The following is a 20504-nucleotide window of genomic DNA, read 5'->3' as shown; positions in this document are numbered from 1 at the left end:
GACCCTGGATTACTCATACCATTTTTAGTAACAAAGACAAGCTGTCAACAACATGATGAGTATTATACAAAACATACTTTACCCTTCACAAGGAGATTTTCAGCCTGGTTCTTATCAGGTCAGTGCCCCCTTCACCTTCAACCCAACAGATAACACTGTAATCAGTTAATAAGAAAATTTAAAGACACCTTAGCAAGGAAAAAAAATAACTTTTCTTCCTTCTCCACACCTCTCACATTAGGGCAGAGGAAATACAACAATGTAAAACCAAGGTTGGTCCTGCAGCAATCTGTGCTACACTCCTTACAAAGATCATCAGTCATTAGGGTTCTTAGCGCGGTCCCTCTCACCAGCATATAAATTAGCATCTCCAACCTTTGTACAGGCAGAAAGGTCTCCAAGACCTGGACAGATAGGCTCTAGTTCCCAAAATTTAGCACATCATTCAGCATCTCCACACCTAAAACACACAACACTGTCATAATCTCTGAGAATCTCTCCTCGGGAACCAGGCTGACGGCACTTTATTTTAAGAAGGCTTTGGGCAATTTTTAAACAGAATACCAGGAAAGTCAACAACTACAGCAGAGCGTACTTACTCTTTAAAGGCTGATAAAGGACAGAAAGATGGCATTTCCTACCTGAATTTTGTCAAAGACCAGCCCCAACAACAACATCATATTAAAGATTCAAGCGCATACAAGAACAGGCAACAAAACCAAGAGCAAGTGGCTAATAAGATGGTATAAATGTAATCTAAGTCTTGAAATGGAAAATGAGATGTCTAATTTAAGCTTAGCTGTTTGTATATTAAGAGTCTGCTGAAGGAAGATAAACAGTGCAGTGCCAGCATTAAAATTGTAAATGAATGATCAATAGAGGAGTGGGTCCCCACCTTAAAGAAAATTAAGAGTCAGCAATGGGAATACAAAGCCGTACAAATTCCTTAAGTAAGCACAAATATTGGCAGAGGAGACTAGCAAACACGGAAGGTCAATTAAAGTGTTAAAAGATAGAAGGAGAGAGCTGCTGCAAAGGCAGAAAAAATACAACAGTGAGAAACTCCAACAACGCCCTTGCAGGATAAATAAGCATCATGACAGGGATGATGCAGAGACTGCATTTTTTGAGTCCATAAATACTCGTTTCTGAGGAGGACCTGTAAGAGGCAGCACAATTTGTGATTTAGACCTAGAGCAGCACAGTGTGACCACTATGAATATTACAGAACGGTTCTGCACTGCACTCAAATTCAGCTTCCTTGCAGCAGTGACAAAAAAAAATCCACCCTCCAAAGCACTAAGGCAATATTTAAATCGCAAGAGGGAGCTGCCTAAAAGGAAAGAAGCTTGTTAAAAGGAAATTAAGAAGAAAAGCCAAACAAAAGAAATGCTGGCAAGCAGCATTAAGATTGTGTAAAGACTGTATCAGAGGCTTAATGTAAGCCTAGAGAATATTAGCAAAATATTTTAGAACAGAATAAAGGAACCACAGTTAAGTAAAGAAAATCAAAACAAACCAAAAAAACAAAAGACATTATACCTTCAAGCAAAGAAAAAAAAACAGCAGGCAGGACCAAGCTAAAGTGAGACCATACTTGGGCAAGAAAAGGCTGCAGAATAACTTCACAAATTAAGTCAAAACTCTTCAGACACACAAAAATCAGGAAGCCTGCCAGAAAGTCTGTAGGTCCAAAAGATGATCACTGTGGAAGGAGAACATTCGAGGAAGAGGGAGAACTAACTGGAGTCTTTCACCGGCTTTCATGACACAATATTTATGAGAGGTTTCTACATCCACAGAACCTCCTCACACAGCAAAAAGCTGAACAATTATGAATGGAAGTTCTTAATTTATTTCAACTAATTTCTTCTAGGAGATGGTATTCATCCAGGAGTACAAAAGAACAAGTCAGCTGAAAACCTACGCTGCTTGCGTACAAGTCCACCCAACTGCTCACTCTGCTCTGTTACCAAACACTCAAACCAGGAATCAAGGCAAATGTCCTGCGAATTCTGTAGAGGCTCAGCACAGGGAGTCTCAGCAAACCCAAGGGTTTGGCCAAATGGGCAGAAACTGTAGCAATCAAAAACCTGAAGTTTAGGCATTGATAAACACCAGTGCAATAGGCTTCTCAGCCACTATAATTTCAACACGGTCTTGGCAAGTTCCCAAGCCAAGAATTCGGAAAGTTGGGCAGATCCACTCCTTTTTTACTGTCTTTCCCTTAGCATTTATCACTGACTGGCCTGAAGCTGCCTGGCAAATTTGGCCTAAACTAGTCCAGATGCTCCCATCTTCTGACATATCGCATCTTTCCACAGGAAAGGCTTTAGGGGCAAAAAAAAATAAATAAAGGATTTCACCTGCTCTCAGCAATGAGAGCTCAGTGCATTTGGCAGCACACCACTGGAGCCACCCTACCTTTCCACTCCCAGAGTGCCTTGTAACAGGGTCCATGGTCATTTAGATCTGAGAATCAATCTTTCATGCACACCACCCGCACCACCACCCCAGATCAGCCTGGAGAACAGAAATAGGAGAATCCAATTACCCACTACAGGTCTCTCTTTGAGGGACGTTTGTGAAACTCTATCAGAGTCAATGTTTTAAAGCGTGCATAAAACCGATACTTCACCTGTGCCAAAGACTTGCCTCCTGGCAGCCCTACACTGAGCCACCCACCTGGTGCCACTGCCAGAAGCCATCCAAGGGCTGCATCAACCCAATTCCCTCCAGGGTCACCTCTCCATTTCTAACGGAGCCTCCTCCACCACCTCTGAAAGCAAGGGAGCAGGAAAGATTCATATAGCTGCTGGGATGATGCAGTACCAGTCCTGAATAATTTACTTACAATGCACAGCACTGTCTCTAATCCTCAACACCACATCAACCAAGAAACATAGCGATGAGGAATCCTCTAGAAAACCAGAGGGATTACCATGCTTTGGAAGAAAATGACTGGTATTTCAACTGTTTTAACAAGTCAGTCCCGCTGGACATATTGATTTAACTGATTTCTGACAGCTATGTTTAAGTCTGTAGGGCTTCACATTTTCAAGATGTTCTTCTCCAGACACAATAGTAGAAATGGTTCGGGGATTCTGGGGTTTTGGTTTTTTTAAATTATATTTCATCCTAATACAAGTGACTTCAGATACAGAGAGCTTAAAATCAGATCCTGTGAGATTTCACAGACGAACAATGAGAACCGATCTGACAGTATTATTACCAAAGAAGCCAAAGTTCTTGGTGAAAAGTCGACAAAACAAGCCCTACCACCACGATTTTTGTTCTTCTAGAAACCTCCATCTTAGATAACTACTACCACAATAGTCTGCCTCTCCAAAAATCTCACAGACTAAACACACAAGACAAGTGCAGCAACATCCATACTGTTCAGTAAGAGATGAGTCCAGATCAGGATGTCACACAGCCCGTATTTGCTATCCTGTAGTGCAAACCAGTGCGAAGGTGCAGAACATAACTTGTGGTGTCAGAAAGACACATCTGACAGGTGGGAGGAGGAGGAATTTGAACAGTTTGTTGGAGCCAACAGTGTGCTTTGGTGGCCAAGAAGGCCAGCAGCATCCTGGCTTGTATCAAAAATAGCGTGACCAGCAGGACCAGGGAAGCGATTGTGCCCTGTAGTCGGCACGGGTGAGGCTACATCTCAAATCCTGTGTTCAGTTTTGGGCCTCTCACTCTAAGGACATTGAGGTGCTGGAGCGTGTCCAGAGAAAGGCAATGAAATCAGTGATGGCTCTGGAGCACAAGTCTTATTAGGAGCAGCTGAAGGAACTGGAGAGAAGGAGGCTCAGGGGAGACCTTATCGCTCTCTATAACTACCTGAAAGGAGGCTGTAGCGAGGCGGGTGCTGGTCTCTTCTCCCAGGCGACAAGTGATAGGACAAGAAGAAATGGCCTCAAGTTGTGCCAGGGGAGGTTTAGACTGGATATTTGCAACAAATTCTTTACCGAAAGAGTGGTCAAGCACTTGGTGCCCAGGGGAGTGGTGGAGGCACCACCCCTGGAGGTGTTAAAAAAAATGTGTAGACATGGCACTTTGTGACATGGTTTAGTAGGCATGGTGGTGATGGTATTATCGGTTGGACTGGATGATCTTAGAGGTCTTTTACAACCTTAATTATTCTATGATCTGAACAATGTGCCTCTGTTGCAGTAGGGAAGCCCTTTTGAAGGGGAGCAGAGGGGCTCTCCTCACCACACTGATTTTACATGTATGACAGAGGGGACCTTTGAACCAACCTCAATACATACGAAACCTGTGCAAGATGCCTCTCTTGCAGTTCTGCCAACATAATTAAATGCATCAGACTTGGGTCTCTATTCACCCAGGGAATCCCTCTGAATCCCATGAGAGTGGTGAAACAGGTTGGATGCGACCTTGGGCAGCCTGATCCAGTGGGATGTCCCTGCCCATGGCATGGGGGTTGGAACTAGATGATCTTTAAGATCTCTTCCAATCCTAACTATTCTATGATTCTATTTGAAAACCATGGGCAACACAACCTCTTGCTCTACTCTTTCTGTGAGTCAAAGCTTTGCCCTGCAGTGCTCCCTCCTTTTCTAATTACAGGTACCTACCATGCAATAACTATGACACTTCACAGGAGAAGCTAAACTTTCTGACCCTACAATTCACATATCGCAATCTGCAGAGGGCAGCCAGCCACCCCCATCTCACACCCTGTGACTCCTCCTGTACATCAGCTTCCCAACACTTCGCCATCAGCACAGGTCCCAGCTGCCTTTCTATACCAAAGGCCACAGGAGAATTGAAAATACCCAACTGAAGAGCTGTGCAAAGCAGAAGCTGCCAGTTTCTAGCCAGTATACTTTTGTATGGATTGCTCTCCAGAATACACTTCTTCCATACCACTGACAGCAAAACTAGAAGAGCCTGCTGAAATCCAAATAGTCAGGAAGTCAACATGCATGTTTGTAAACCACAGCTTAGTCACCTTTCTTGCAGTGTTTAAGAAGCAGAAAGGATTCAAGTTGTTAAAGTAAAAATTGTAATCCAGGTCTTGTGATGAGATAAGACAGGGCTTAGGCTGTTTCTCACTTTCCCAATGATGTGGGAGATAACATATTTTTTCAAACTGCACTTGCATAACCATGGCTCTTCTGGAAGCAAAGCAAACTCCCTTCCTCATCAGACTTCTGCTTCTGTGGCATCATCTGATATTGCATAACATGATGCAATGCCGTATCATGAAGACTGCTTCTCTATGCGAGTCATTCAGGGCCTCTCTGCCTCGAAAGCACCTTCCCCTAGTTTACTGGGAAAGAAATGCAAGACAGCAAAACAACAGCAGTAGATATGAGAGAGTAAAGCTGAAGAGCGGTTCCAGCTCTGACAGCTACCTCAGCTACTGCTGTACTCCTCAGTCAGGATACAATACTTTGGTCAAGGACCCACTACAGCCTCTTAACGTAGGCAGCCTCGGGGTCCTGCAGGGCAAGTGCTGAGGGTGCCACTAGGGCAGCCCTTCCCCTAAAAAAACCACTGCAGTCATTCCTTTAAGTCCCATCTAACTTTCACAGAACATAATCCAAACACCAATCGCTTCTGTGAGGGAGAAGGGGGAGCTGCCTTTGGTGTATGGCTGGGAAGGGAGCACCAGACGAAATGGGTAGAAAAAGCGTCTTTCAGGCTCCAGCATCCATTTATAGAAATTTAGACATTCCTGGGAAAGCCACGTTGCTATTTGGTCAGTGCATCCTCCCACACTGAGCCACGTCCAGGATCCTGGAGAGCTGGCCACGCAGCACTCCTTGTGATCCAAGTGCTTTGATCCACTCTGCCTTTCTGTACAGGGGAGAACGGAGCCGGGGCTGGAGAGTGTCAATCATTAACTACTATCACTATCAGCTCCTCTTGGTTTCTTACTAAAATCTTCTCTGTTCTAGTAGTTAAAACCCTGGGAGATAGAGGGCCAAGCTACAGACGGACACGAGGCAGACCACCACCTGAAGAGATGGGGAGCCTCCAGCAGGGACAGAACAGCCAAAGAGATCAAAAAGTCCACTCGAAGACAGGAGTTTCACCAGACACGCTCCATTTCCACAACACTTCTCAGACTTTCAGATGCTGCCTCCCCTTAAGGGCAAAAGGTACAAAATAGAGTTAGCAATGAGGCATCAAACAGTGGCACATGCCCAGCACAAACATCACTTGCAGACTTACAAGCGCACAAACCAATGGTCATTCCGGTTTTGCAGACCCGATACTTAGCAACACGCAGCAACATCCACCCCACCCACGACCCCACGCAGACTCCTTACCCAATTCAGATCCAGCAGGAGAGACAGTGTTTCCCTGAATGGAAGCAGTAGGGCCTTAGGCAAACTGCTCTCTCCCGCTCACCTCTTGTGCACAGGACTTGTTGTAAACATCCAACACTGAGCTCCTCCGCAAGTGACACCGCTGCTGATGTAGCAGGCGTGCTGCTACTGATGGCTGTATCTTAGAAGCATGTCAGACAAATTCCTCTCAGCATTCAGACACATCTGAAGGACACCAGTGAACTCTCCAAAACACTTCTGCTTCCTTAGCCCAGAACTTCAGCCTGAGGACAAGTCCCCATACAGATTTTTCCTAGTCTTTTAAGCAATGAGATGCTAGTAAGATTTTTACAACGCTAATATTTTAATGCCAAAGTACCCAACATGCAAGTAAAACTCATTCTACACCTCTCCATCCATGCACTTGCAGGGACAAGGGAAAAAGAATGGAAAAAACTATGCATCTCCCTGTTAAAATCAGGAAAGTTACATGTCATGAAAACCAGCAGCAAGTAAACAAGAGACTGAGCGCCTCCTCCACAGGTGTCCACATTCTTCTCTTCTAGTACTCCAGCACAGATCCAAGTGTGCTCAATCTAACCCTTCTCTGCACTTCAGCCAACTGCAGCCAACACATGGCCAGAAACAAGTGAGGAGAATCTGATACTCTGCTAGGATTCGTTTGGGTTTTAAGATAATTAATACCCAGTCTGACTGATTCACTGATTTGCTGTTCAGGGCTAACTTTGAACCTGAAGGTCCCATCACTCAGCGAGCAGCAGCAGCGTCCGGAGCAGACGTCACCCCAGCAGGCAGGACTCTCCTCAGAACAGCGCTGCTTAAGTGATGCCGAAGGCCAAGAGGGTGGGAGCAGAAAGAGAGAAGGTGCATCAAGGAAAGAAGCAGTGACACTGTCCTACTCTTCCACGTAGCCCGCTGCAGTTCTTGATGGAAAGGGACATCAATGCTTGGCATTCAATAATAATAATCATGATAACTCATGACAGTTTTCCACCTAGAGGATCTGTAACTAAGTGACGTGACAAGGAAAGGAAAACCATGCAGTTGTAGAGGAATGAGTAAAGGGAATAATTTGACATACTGGCATGCTGCAATTGCAAACTCACTGTATTATACCCTTTGCTAACACTCCCTAAAACACTGTCTTTAAATGCAGAGTTAGGAAAAAAATAGTGCCTCTGTTTCTTCCCCCTGTCCAACACCACCAGTAAACAAAACAGCTACTTTCCGTTCACTGTAATTATGCAGCTCGAGACCCTTTACTAAGGGAGTGAATAGGTCCTTCTCATGAAGTACGCCCTGCCTTCAGTCACTGCTATTTCTGACTTCTCTTCTCTAAAAGGAAAGTTTGGGCTTACAAAGCAAAGGCTATGTACAGAACTGAGGTCTCATTCCTGTGTCAGTTCAACCTCTGGAGCAGCGTGGAGCAAAAGTGTAGCTCAAGCTTGCTTTTCACAAGCGTTATACTGACCCACTCCTTTTAGGACGATGAGGATAACACAAGCAGGCTGAAAACCTTACTGTTTGGATTTCTTATGCACGCTGTTGACTAACTCCACCTGAATAATTAAAAAAAAAAAAAGTCTGACAGCAAAATACTCAGTTACTTATTTACTCCTCAATCAACAAAGCGTTGACGCCAAATTAAATGCCTTCCACTCTAAAGATTCATTTAAAATGCATAAAAACCAGCCCACTAGCCTGGGTGACAAAAGCAAAGAGGAAAGCTTAGGTTTGCTCAGAGTAAGATAAGAATGTTTTCTCTTTCCAAAAGATAGAAACCAGTGTCCTTAATACCCGAGCACTGTTTCACAAACTTCAGCTCCTCAAATACCATCTCCAAGTATTCACTTCTTTTTGCCCCAGCAGTTTCTAAATAAACAGAGAAACCCATGAATGTGGGGAAAAGAGACCTCAAACCCACTGCACACAAAGCTGTCTGTGAGGAAGAACTGTACATTAGAAACTACAAACCATTCAAATCCGTATTGCAGCCATCCACAGGCTGATTTAGAGATGGTCCAGGGTAGTGCAGAGTCACGCGTAGGGGAGTACGCTGGGTCTCAAAGCAAGGGGCAGAGGTCCAGCGTAGCAGCTAACGCCAGGCTCTGCTTCCCTCATCTTCGTGTCAGCACTGCAGAGCCAGATTCACTTCGTTTACACCACACTGCATCAGTATTGTGCTCTCTGCTTAGTGCAAGAGGGATGAGCGGGTATTCCGGTTCAAAGGTCAAGAAGCTATTTCCCTAATCCTTTCAAAGCAGTGGAACAATTTATCTCCTCTGAGCACTAGTTGGTTACAAGAAAATACCATGGCAGTTGAGCAAGCGCAGGTCACTGGCCTCCCTGACCCACGCTGCCACAGCAGTGCTCAGGGAATTCAACTCACCCTAGCATGATGCTCCTTTCTTTTCTAGGTCACACAGAATCACAGAATCACCAGGTTGGAAAGGACCCACTGGATCATCGAGTCCAACCATTCCTAACTCCCTAAACCATGTCCCTAAGCACTTCATCCACCCGTTCCTTAAACACCTCCAGGTCCTTTCTTTTCAAAGCAACTCTGTACCTACTTTAGAGAGGTATGAAAGTGTGTTACATCCTTTTCCTCCAGGGCTCAGTAACAAATACTTTTTCAGTAGACAGCTGATGTCCTTCGTCTCATTTAGTTGTCAGCAGGAGAAGGACATCGCAGCATCAAGTCCAGAAGCGACTGCGGATCTGAGGTTTGCGGGACACTGCCCAAATCGCGTTTCTCAGCACCACACATTCCCCTCCTTCTACTGCTTCACACCCCTGGACCGGAGCTTCGTAGACACGGGAGTAAAAGGGCACTGGAGAAAAACCTGACACGTCTCAAGGGCAGAATCACAGCCCCACGCTCCCCCTGACCTCGCAGGCTCGGGTCCCTCTTGCTTCTGCCGCCACTACCGCCCCTCAGCCCCTCTCCAGGTGCAGCTGCGTCTCCCTGGAGGAGCTTTGTGTGACTGCTGCCGCTCTCGCCCTCTGTGCCCCGGGCACCTCTCCCCACCTCAGCTCCCCCATCTCCAGCCTGCCCGCTCCTTACCTGGTTGCCAAAGACAGCGATGGAGCAGGCGGTAGAGACCTCGTGGGAGCCGAACCAGACGGAGGCGATGTGCGAGGGCATGCCCAGGATGAAGACCTGCGCCAGGGCGCAGATCACCTGTCCCAGGACGGTGACGGGGAAGAGGGAGGGCTTCAGGCTGCCCAGCTTCACCCAGGCGCCCAGGGCGTTGAGCGCCGCCCCGGCCAGAGCGATGGGGCGCAGCCCGCGCCGGTGCAGCAGCCAGGCCGCGGGGAACAGCAGCGGGATGTAGGCGAGCATGTAGCACATGGACAGCCAGTCGACGGCGAAGGCGCTCACGCCGTAGAAGCGCACGAAGATATTGTTGATGCTGCCGTACTGGATCCACTGGAAGCCGTTGCACAGCGAGTAGCCGCTGAACAGCAGCAGCACGGCCCAGCGCCGCCGGGACAGCCGCACCTCAGCCGAGCCGGCAGCGCTCGGACCCGCCGGCAGCCCCCGCGCCATGCCCGCCGCCCGCGCCGCCGCTCCGCCCGTGCCTCGCCGCCGGCACCACCTGCCGCAGCCCCGCCCCGCAGCCCCGCCCCGCCCCGCAGCCCCGCCCCGCAGGCCGCAGCCCCGCCCCGCAGGCCGCAGCCACGCCCCGCAGGCCCCGGCCCGCCACGCCCCGCCCCGCAGACCACAGCCCCGCCCCGCCCCGCCTCGCAGGCCGCAGCCCCGCCCCGCCCCGCAGGCCGAAGCCCCGCCCCGCAGGCCGCAGCCCCGCCCCGCAGCCCCGCCCCGCAGGCCGCAGCTCGGCCCGGGCACCGCGGGGTGGCGGGGGCGCGGCCGGGCCCTCCCCGCCCGCTGCAGGCAACGGTCTCGCTGCGACTGGAGCGAAAGAGCCGAGAGCGGCGTTGCCATCCTGCGGCTGTCAGTGAGCTCTTGAGCAATCCGCCACCCGGACCGGCTCCTGCCGCGGCTCAGTGACCATCTGCGGTTGGTTTCATGGACGACGTCACGTTTATCTGAACATCGCTCGGAGTGAGCTTTAAAACGTGAACTCGTTTGCACAATAGTGGTGTTCGGCTCCTTTCCAGCAGTGAACACACAGCCCAAAGTTCACTTAAAAAGACAGGAGCGATAACCTGTCCTTCGGGTGTTGTATTCCAAAACAAAGATTTGGGTCAGAGAATGAAAAAGTGAATATTCTGTGGCCCCTCTTTACCCTGTGGAATGCTCAGAGGTTACTGACGATGTGCTCTGACTGTTACCCACTGGGCTGCTGCAAGGAGGAAAGAAACAACTATTTAGGACAAATCATTCTAAGGGGCAGATGTCACCTGAAGTGGTTCTTGCTGTCTGTCCTCACAGAGCTCGCATCTTGTCACCCGCTTGGCTTCTCTGCTCCCAGCGGAGTGGCCAGGAGCACAGCTGGAGACAGGCAAAGGCAGCACAGCCTTCCCTGTGTGCTCCACTGGAAGCGCCGAGGGCAGAGCTGCAAATCTTCCTATTTTCCCCCTCCTCAGCCCACAGTGATCCTCCAGCCTCATCTTGGATGGTTGGTATTGTGGTACTACATAACCATAATGCAGTCCTTTTACATAAGAAAGGCAAATTCAGAAGCGAGAGCCAGAAAAGAGGTTATCGGTCCCATTTATTCTTAGATTAGGCACCCAAAGTTACTCCAAGCTTTGTACTGAGACAATGGGAAGAACAGAGGAATTTGTTCTAATAAATTTGTAATTTAAATTTATCTGGAACGCAATGAGTGACAGCAGTGCAGGGCACGAAGGTGAAATGCAGCAGGAAAAGGACTGTGATCCAACAGCTGCGTAGTCGGAGAACTCTGAGGATATAACAGTGAAATAGTACAGATTTTTTAGGTTCATCAGATTTGAAAAGGTTTTTACAAACTTCACAATATTATAAAGTATTCAAAGTTCCCCAGAGGTAATCACTGTCATTGATTAAAGAGTAGTTGAAAAGCCAAGATCAAGAAAAGAAAAAAGGCCAATTTTTAGCAAGGCAAACTGGATTTGCTCAAGGTAGTGCCGTTTATTAGTGATCCCAAAAGCAGAGCAAGGAGCAAAATTTGGAGATGGTAAGATAGTATTTAAGTTATTCAAGACTAACTTAAGTACATGACCTACATAGTATATTTAGATCTGTGTGACATCAGGACTGTAGCTTTAGTTATCTGTAACTGGAAGTGTTATCATAGTCCATGGCATCTTTAATTTGTAAACTTGGATAAATTCAGGATGATTACACTTAGGTACTACACAGCAGTTTACTGTAGTCAAAGGTCTCTGGGTACCAGAGAAGAAGATATCAGTGACTGATGGGGATTGGACGTGGCTTTCGGGATTAGGTCACAGAAAAAGAAAAAGCAGAAAGAGTACACAGAAAAAAAATATGGAGTAGACACTGTCATACATTAGGAAAACACTGAGGACAGTTACATTTCTTTGGGGGTTGGAGCTAGATGATCTTTAAGGTCCCTTCCAACCCTAACTGTTCTATGATTCTATGATTTACATGTGACTGAAAAAAGCACATGCATAGAAAAATCTTCACATATATGGGAGACGAATAATAAACACACAGAGTCTTTTGCCTTCCACCAGCCCTGCTCCAAACTCAGAAACAGTGTGTCATCTTGTTTCAGTCCCACCTTCAGCTCCGAGATGTCTCTCAAAAATGCTTAGTTTTACCCATCACCAACAAAAAGGCTGTGGAAAGCCAGAGGGTGCCAAGCAAGGAATAATTTTCTTGCACTAAAATGAGGTCTTTGTCCAATCGGAAAAGTCAAACAGTAAATCAAGAATGACTAAAACACAGCCCCTGCTGCAAATAACAGCTGAAAGCAGATGGATGGAGTCGGCGTCCAGCCTCTGGTAACTACAGCCTACAGGCAGGTGAGCATAAGTTAGGCAGGGGAGCAAACCTGGCTCTCCCAAAAGCCCATTTAGTGAAGTATTTTTCATACCTGTAGACCCACACTTCCCAGAACTCCTGCCCTCTTATTTTGGGGATGTTTTGTTTTGTTTCTGGTTCTGTGAATTGTTCAAACACTCTTTTATATCATTTGCCAGTTTCTGGACCAAAATAAAAGCCCTGTGTTTTGCATTTCTTCCTCTCTCCGTTGCTGCATCTGTTCTTACTCAGATGAGCTTCCTTCCCTTCTTGGATAAGCACAGCAGCTGCTTTTGGATTTCCCTCATCAGAACATCTTTATATAAAAATGTCTTAGCCATGAAAAATTATTTATAATTCAGGACAACCCCTTTAAGTGGATTTTAAAGCTGGAGGGAAATCTCCTTTATAGGGAGACTGATGCAAGTGCTACAAAGGTTATAGGATCCTATAGCCAAAATTATCTGTGAAGGTTGGAAAGCACTGAAACAGAAGCAGAAACAGGACACAAATTAAATGTGATGGTAGAGGTCATTGGATAGAGCCTAACATCTCTACCTTCTGTCACTGATCTTGAGAAATCCAGCTTCTGACACTCTTGGAATATATACTCTGCCTTTACGATCAATGAGTATATGTAATTCCTTTATTTTCTGTAAGGACTGAAGAACATGCCTTGGAACAAGCTTGGTTTTCTCAAAGCCTATCCAGTAAACATAAACACTAGGGATGATGCTGCCCGTGGTAATCCAGATTTCTGATTTCTAGGGGATGGCAAGAGGCCTCAACGACAAGCAAGGCCATAATCAATGGGTGGTGGAAATTGGCTTGGAAAATGTGCAGAAGGCACATTAGAAGATTGTTATGAAAAGAATAATTCCTTGATAACTTTTCCACATCAGATCAGATGTCCAAGGAGTGGAGATCAGATGTCCAAGGTGGACGAAAGGTGAAGGTTGCCAGAGAAAAGCAGGTACTTAGGGATCTACTGGATCTTCCATCCATGTAGTTCCTGCAGAGACTTCAGAGGATGCTTAGACTCCCTTCAAATGGGAAGCACCTGTGCTCACGGGATCACAGTATGTCCCTTGCTCTCAAACTCGCCGCAGTGTAATTTGTGCCTCTAAATCATCACACTCAGCAGGCTGAGCTCGTGCAGCTCTTAGGGAGCTCTACCACGTTTGGACTGATAGGATTAAAGTCCAGAAGAGATGTCAGAAGATTTCCTGGCCTTTCCCACACAACCTTTCACCACAGACATTGCAGGAAAGACATCATCATTTTTATAGGTGGAGGGAGAATGTTTTCTATTGGGTTCAACACCCAAACTGCTTTAGTAGAGGTCTTCAGGAGTCAGATAGTTGTATCATTAGACCAAACGGCACAACTGGATGCAGTGCACAGTTGGAAACCCTCTGTGCGGAGCGGGCTGGCAAGGGCTGCCACGCTGGACAAAGGAAGCCTTGTTCCCCCATAGCTCAGGGGTCTGCCAGCCCTCTGCTGGCACACACAGCTTTCTGCATCCCAGGAGCCACTAAGCAGGACCCAGTGGGCAGCTTATAAAAGCAGTGGATTAGTTTATTACTGTAGGTTAGATACACGATTATTCTGATACCCTAAACCCTCATGCATCTTTCCTGTTACATTTCCTGTGTAAAGATCTGGGGGCACATACAGTGATGGACAACTACACTTGTAGCAGTGCACCATGCAGGCTCTACAGCATTCCAAATTTTGCAACATCTACCTTCCTCTACGCAAAATGTGGTGGATTAGTTGCATAATCTAAAATCTCATCTAGAGAAGGACTGCCAGCCTTGGAACCACCAAAGCTGTGCAGGGGATAACTTTGAGCCCCAAACCTGTCAAAGCATAAGACCTTTCAAAAGATTAACTCAAGGAAGGGAAATAAGTTTAGCTCCCCTTCAGCACATCTCATCTGTAGTGCTTGGGGAACTTCACTAGAGATGCATCACCTACATCCATTTTACAGGGGAAACAGGGGCACAAAGAGTTAAGGTGATTTGCCTGTGTCTCTGCCATGGGTAGAGCAGCTGTTCTCCACTGCCAGTCCACACCTTCCAACCTGGACTGCAAGGTCTTGCCCAACAATAGCTCAAATTACCACTTCTTTACAGATCTATCTCCCTGTCCAAAGCCTGCCTTTAATTTAACCCTGTCCGGTTCATTTGTGACGTTTGTACCGATGAATCAGATAGGTCTGAACTACAAAGAGTACATGGGAGAACACAGCTGAAGTGCTAACATTCATAGCTGCCTTATTGCAGCAAGAAAAAGGTGTAAAAGGGATTGCGTGCCATGAAAAAGCACTGCACCCGTGGCACCTCAGGTGTGCCCATTGTTATTAGTGCACACCTCTCTAGGCACGGGGCGGCTGTGCTACCTCCGCATAGCCTTCAGCGAGCAGGTATCAGCTTGCCCTGCCCCACGCTCTGATCTGGCTAGATGAGAACCAGCTCTAACAGTGTGACTGTGGTTAGCCTGCTGCTCTGGTTGAGCATCTAAGCCCAGGCTTCAACCTTTGCTTGCAAAAAGCTGTGGAGATATAGGTAGTTGTGAGGAAAGCTGTGCATAGACTGTCTGCTCTGTCATTGGAGCGAACCCAGCTCATTCCTTTGCTGTGCACTAAGCGTGCACATGGGACATGAAGATTTTTTTCACTCAGCTCAGAATAAAAGAAGCTAAAAAAGAGGCAGCTCGACTCAAAACTCAGCCACAGTCAGTCTAGATTTACATCCCCAGTCCAGATCAGGGTCACAGATTAACCCCAAATACCAAAAGCTTAAAGTATATAAGCCTTTCTTACTCAGCATCCTCCAGCCTCCATCTCAGTGAGTCATACCAGTTCATGCCAATGACACAAAAAAGGTTTTCATCTCCTAATGCTTGCAGCTGGCATTAATTAATAATTAAAGAGTGCTGGAAATGTGCGCGGCTCACTGCTGAACTCGGGCATGTTCCTCTTCTTCCTCCCACTCACACTACAGCAAAACAGACAAATCTGGGACAAATCCTGGGGACCGGAGCACGGTACCATTGCTGTTGTGAGGGGAGAAAAGTTGTGATTGTGTCTTAGCAAAGAGTACAGAGCTGGTGCAGGAACTGGGAGAAACGTGCACTTCTCTCTGCATGGATGTTTCTGAAGCAGCAGGACTCTCACGAGCTGGTGTTGGCAACCTCAGCTGCAAGAAAAATATCGCCTTATGTGGTAACCTTAAAGCACTTGTTGTAACCCTGCCCTGGCAAGAAATGAATATACATTCTCTGCTGTTTAGTTGGGTAGATCTTCAATTCACCTGAACACCTTTATGTATACACAAGTTGCTGCTCAAATCCCCTGCAGATCGTTAATCTATAATAACGTAGCAGCAACATGGCAGAAGAAGAACCCAAAGCAAGCACAGTGCTGTTTTCTAGGAGAAAGTCTCATCATTTCGTGCTGCGCTTTGCTTTTTCTCTTCTCAGCTTTTGATTCATAAAAATACTTTGTCTCTTAGCAGTGATTTCTCATCTTCTTTGACCTCTGTGTGCTGAAACATTAGCATCCAGACAGCACTTTTTTATGACAAGTGCTGCTTTGGACACTATGATCGTTGTGAGAGGCAGAGAGAGGGTCTCTTTTGTGGGCTGCTGCTTTGGGTCAGTATGCAGGAGATTATCCTCTTGCTGATGCAGACTGGCAGCACTAACAGAAGTGACTTCTGAGATGGGATTTGCAAAACGAGTGCATAAATATTTCAGAGCCGCAGCAAAATGTTCAACAGAGCTGCTCAGTCTGTCCTTTGCCAAACTGAAGATGTGACTCTACTTCTTTTCTGACTCCATGCGCACTGTGCTTGGCTATTACCCCTTCTTCTGTCCCTCAAGTGGGGAAATTCATGTGAATCAAGTAGGACGATTGCACCCTCCCCTGCACTGGCTGGCTCTGTGTCTCCCCACCTTGGCACCTGGCACATTGGGAGCCTGAACCTGACCTGAGGAAGATGGAGGAAATACCAAGTGTAAAAGATTGCTCCGGGCTTCCCATTTTGGGAGATATCTTAAGCTTAAGTCAGTACTGAATGTCACATCTTTATTTATCTTATCATAGAAGTAGCCCTGAAATGCTGATACCAAGTGCTTGTAAAATGCTGAGCCTCTGCTTTTAGGGAGATAGAATGGGAGAAAATTGCTGCACTCTCCATCTTCTGTGACATGCTGTCCTTCTGCATAGGGATGCCTTGATCCATGGGAGGTACTGAAATGCAGTGAAATCCATGAAGGAAAATAGAACTCTCCGGCCCCCCAGTATCCATCTCCACCCTCCGATTGTACCAACAGATGTTTGCCATACACCTCTGTTTTATTTACAGAGAAGACACCAGCTAGCAAGTAAATGCGGAGGCAACAGTCACCAAGGTCTGAGAAGCCCCCACAGCAGCTGCCTCCCAGTGCCCCCTTCCACCTGCCCTCTCCCAGCCCCAAACCACTGGGTTTTCAGCTTGCTTTGCCCAATATTCATCCACAGCTGGGCAGAAATCCAGCCCAAGTGCTTCTACAAAAGCTTTCCTGGGTATCAAAATGCTGAAATCCTCTGTTCTCATCTCAGCAAAGATGGTTGTAGTTCAGCAGGGCTGCAACCAGGTCTACGTTTAACCCCAACCTGGGATGCTTCCCAGCGCTCGGCTCCCACATCCAGCCCAGCACTGCCTGCACACAGCTCTGCAAATCCCACAGGAGCTGGGGGACACCAAGCAAGCAGCCCACACCCTTGTGCAGGAACGGAAGCACGCTGGGCCCACAGAGCAGAACCAGCCCCTCGGCCAAGCTACGAGATCTTTGGCCAAGGGGGACCACAGCCCTGCATTCCCACTTGGACCCCAGCATCCGCCTTCAGGCAGCCTTACCCAACTCTTGTCTTCACACACGCTAACTTTGAGCCTCCCAGTTCTTTCCGTGGTCTCCGGCAACAGCCGGATTAACGTCCAAGCCAGCTCTGCCGTGGGGGAGCACAAAGAGAGAGCCGAGAAGGGCTGTGGGAGGGAGAAGGGCTCGGGGAGCCTGAGCTTAGGCAGAGCGCAGCCTTCGCCCGCAGAGCCCGGCTCAAACGCGCTGCCTCACAGGCAGTTGTCTCTGCCTGGCCTTCCTCTGCTCGAAGGCTCTCGGCCTCGGTGTCTCAGCCTCCCGAGAGCCGTCACCTCTTGTGCTTTGACAGAGCTTCTCAGTGAGGGCCTGTGCAGAGCAACAGAAGGGCACTGGCGTCGCGCTGGGGCAGGGACGAGCTGGCACAGGCCCAGTCATCGCCCCGTCTCTCCACCATGTGTCCAGAAGCATCCCGGGAGCCCGGGCACGGCCGGAGGTGCAGGTACACAAACACACATAATACACTGTTGAAATACCAGATGCCATGGAAATGTATTTCAAAAGGAATTGTATTGCAGGTAGGAGCGGACAATCGAAAGCGATCAGGGATGATTGCCCTGGCCGCCCCCCTGCCCTTTGCTCTTCATTTTTGCTCAACAACTCACTTGTTGACGACAGCGAGAGCCACACCAGAGGACAGGGGTTTGGTTACTTCTCACAAACCCTGAATCAGAAGCTTATGCAGCTCTGCAAAGAGGCTCAGGAAAAGGTGTTTTTTAATCAGTGACTGATTGAAAGGCCTGGTGGCTCTGAAAGGGTATGTTGTCCCTTGTTGCTTGGGTGCTAAGGATGGTCTCCCAGGGGAACCATTCTTCATAACAAAGAGAGACCAAATCACAAGAAGTAACCAGCAACTGAGATGTCAAAACCCACTTGAACTATGCAGATTATCTTCAGAGATCAGGTTTCTGAGGGCGAGACTGGCAGAGACAAGTCTGATTGGAAGATGCATCCCTTAAACACTCCCAGTGTTTAGCCAAAAAGGGTGAGCGCAACACTGCTTTAAGGCCTTCCAGCTCGCATCCAGCCGTGCAGAGGAAGGGCATCTTAGCTGATGATGCCAAGCCTATTGTTTAGATTCTGGAGAGGATGTTGTTGCAAACCCGTCTTCCAGTCTCACCACTTACCACTTATTTTCGGTCTGAGTTGCAGCAATAAGTCTGAGGCGTTACCAGTGAGTAGTCTAGCAATTCTGCGGGCATTACGCAGAACCCCACCCAGCCTGCTGGATCTCAGGCTTCGACAGCTTTGCAACAAAAATATTGGCTTCGTGTCTGCGTGGGCATAGGTGATACACATACAGCAGGGTAAGACCTTCTCCATCTGCAGCTAAAACCAAGCGTAGCATTTTATAGCCATGAGAAAACACAAAGGCTTGCAAGCAAGGATAGAGATGCCTCATTATCGTAGGCAACGGTGTGCTTTAAGTCATCACAAGCTTTGCTGGGGTTCTGTTGCATGCTCCAGTGAGGAACATGAGCCTGCAGTGCCCCAGGCAAGGTAGCAGTAGCTTTTTTCTCTGATTCTGTGTAACCCAGGAAGCAGAGGAGCATCAGAGCCCTGAGAAACAGCGAGTAAAAAACTCAGGAGCAAACCCACCAGAAGCTGAAGGAGCAGAAGTGGAGCCTGTAAAAGCAAGCACCTCCAGAGCTGCAGCCTGTTGTCTCTCTGAGGTTTTAAGGTCCAAATCCCAGAGAAAAGCACTTTGGGAAGGGCCTTTGTAGCCTTGGTGTCTCAAAATATGGCCTGCGTGGGGAATCAGCAGCTCCGATTGTTGTATCAACAGATGGAGTGAAGCCTGCGGGGTGAGATCTAATAGGGTGGTATAAAACAGACTGAAATTGCTCCTGCTGCTTTTTTGTGTGAAGGTGGTTAGAATCTTTTTGCTGCCTGTAGATGTGTTCTGCATGCCCTATATGCAGAAACCCAGCTGCCTGGCTGGAATACCACCATCCTCCCCTAAGTATGAGCATCCCCCTTAGGGCAGGGGCAGAGCTGCACAGATGAAGGCCAATGCAATCACCTGTTGCCTCAGTGGTGCTTTTGTAGGGCAGCATCCCCCAGGCCAATGTGCCAACACCAATCATCCCTGGCCATCGTGCTTCCCATGCTGGCCCAGAAACTGGACACAAGAGGTTCACAAGCTTCTTAACCAGCCGTGGCAGGAGAAATTGTGGTGCTACCTGCACCTCTCCTGAGGACACCTTGCCGAGGCGTGGCAGCGTTTGGTTATCATCCTGCTAGCGTGAATCAGAGAGAGCAAATGGGCACAGTACAGCACATTACAAACTGCTCCCAAACATTCTTGAGGGCTATGATGATGGGTCAAAGCTCATCTGGAAATATGCCTGCTTCTCTGAGCCTGAAAGAAGGGTGAAAATCAGGTTCATTTAGTTGAAAACCTATGTCAGCAGCACTGCTTTTGGTACCCTATGCTAGAAAAAAAATAAAAAAGCATCTGATGCTCCTTGAAGATGTCAGCAGCCCTGTGCCAGCGTTAGCAACGGGACCTGCACAGGCAGGTGGGCTTCAGCCTTGTGTGTAGAGTCAGACTGATAAATGGTCTCCCGGCTGGTGGTGCAGAGACCGTCTGGATGGACCAGCTTGTGTTTCCACTAGGTCAGACCCAGCAGAACTAACCTACTCTTCACTGACCTTTCAGGTTTCGTCTGCTTCAATGCAGGAGATAGCGTAGCAGCCTTTTGTGGAGCTGTGACTGATGACGAAGAGGGAAGAGCGTAGGTTGCAGCTACATGCCTTACAGCAGGGTGCCCTTGGAGCAAGGGGCTTCCTAGGTCCTGCTTCCATTGCGCATTCCAGCATAGCACCACCACTCCCCTCCATGCTGCAACGCTTCTTCCCAGCTGTGCTGCTAGTCATGCTGAAGGCTCCGCCAGCCCACTAAGACCTACATGTGAGGTGACACCTCCACACATGCAAGGGGAGCAGGTGGAGGTCTACCCATTGGCAACAGGGACCTGAGGGGATCAGCAGGGAGGAGACCTGTGATGCTACATGGCACGTCAGACTCATTGACCAGGTCCAGCCCTGCAGCAAGGAGGGACCCATCTTCCCCAGGGCCCCCATCACCTCACGCACCATTGGTCCCTAACCTGTCCAGCCCCCATACAATCCCCCTTCTAAATGTGGGGCTCCAGCTGCTGGCCCTGGATTAGACACCAGCATACGCAGGGCTGTTCCCTAGACTCTAAGTTCTCCCCTTCTGCTGCTTGCATCCTCGCTGTGTCATGCCAGGCCTTAGGCATGTCTCAGATCCTATCTTGGAAACAAAAAGTTAAGCGTTT

At 48.0% G+C, this 20504-nt stretch overlaps 1 protein-coding gene across 2 annotated transcripts in view; it reads right to left on the bottom strand.

The window, feature by feature from the left end:
• The window catches only part of FLVCR2 (FLVCR heme transporter 2), a 35880-nt gene extending 25945 nt beyond the window's left edge, over positions 1-9935 (bottom strand). For both annotated transcript variants that reach the window (XM_009563679.2, XM_054068611.1), the window contains exon 1: positions 9400-9935. In XM_009563679.2, coding sequence (XP_009561974.2) covers positions 9400-9885 — 486 coding nt within the window. In that variant the 5' untranslated portion in view covers positions 9886-9935. The remainder of the gene's footprint in view (positions 1-9399) is intronic.
• Positions 9936-20504: the final 10569 nt, after the last annotated feature.

The sequence above is a fragment of the Cuculus canorus genome, chromosome 5, assembly GCF_017976375.1.
Source record: "Cuculus canorus isolate bCucCan1 chromosome 5, bCucCan1.pri, whole genome shotgun sequence".
Classification (NCBI taxonomy): domain Eukaryota; kingdom Metazoa; phylum Chordata; class Aves; order Cuculiformes; family Cuculidae; genus Cuculus; species Cuculus canorus.
This window is presented reverse-complemented; position numbering and strand designations above follow the sequence as displayed.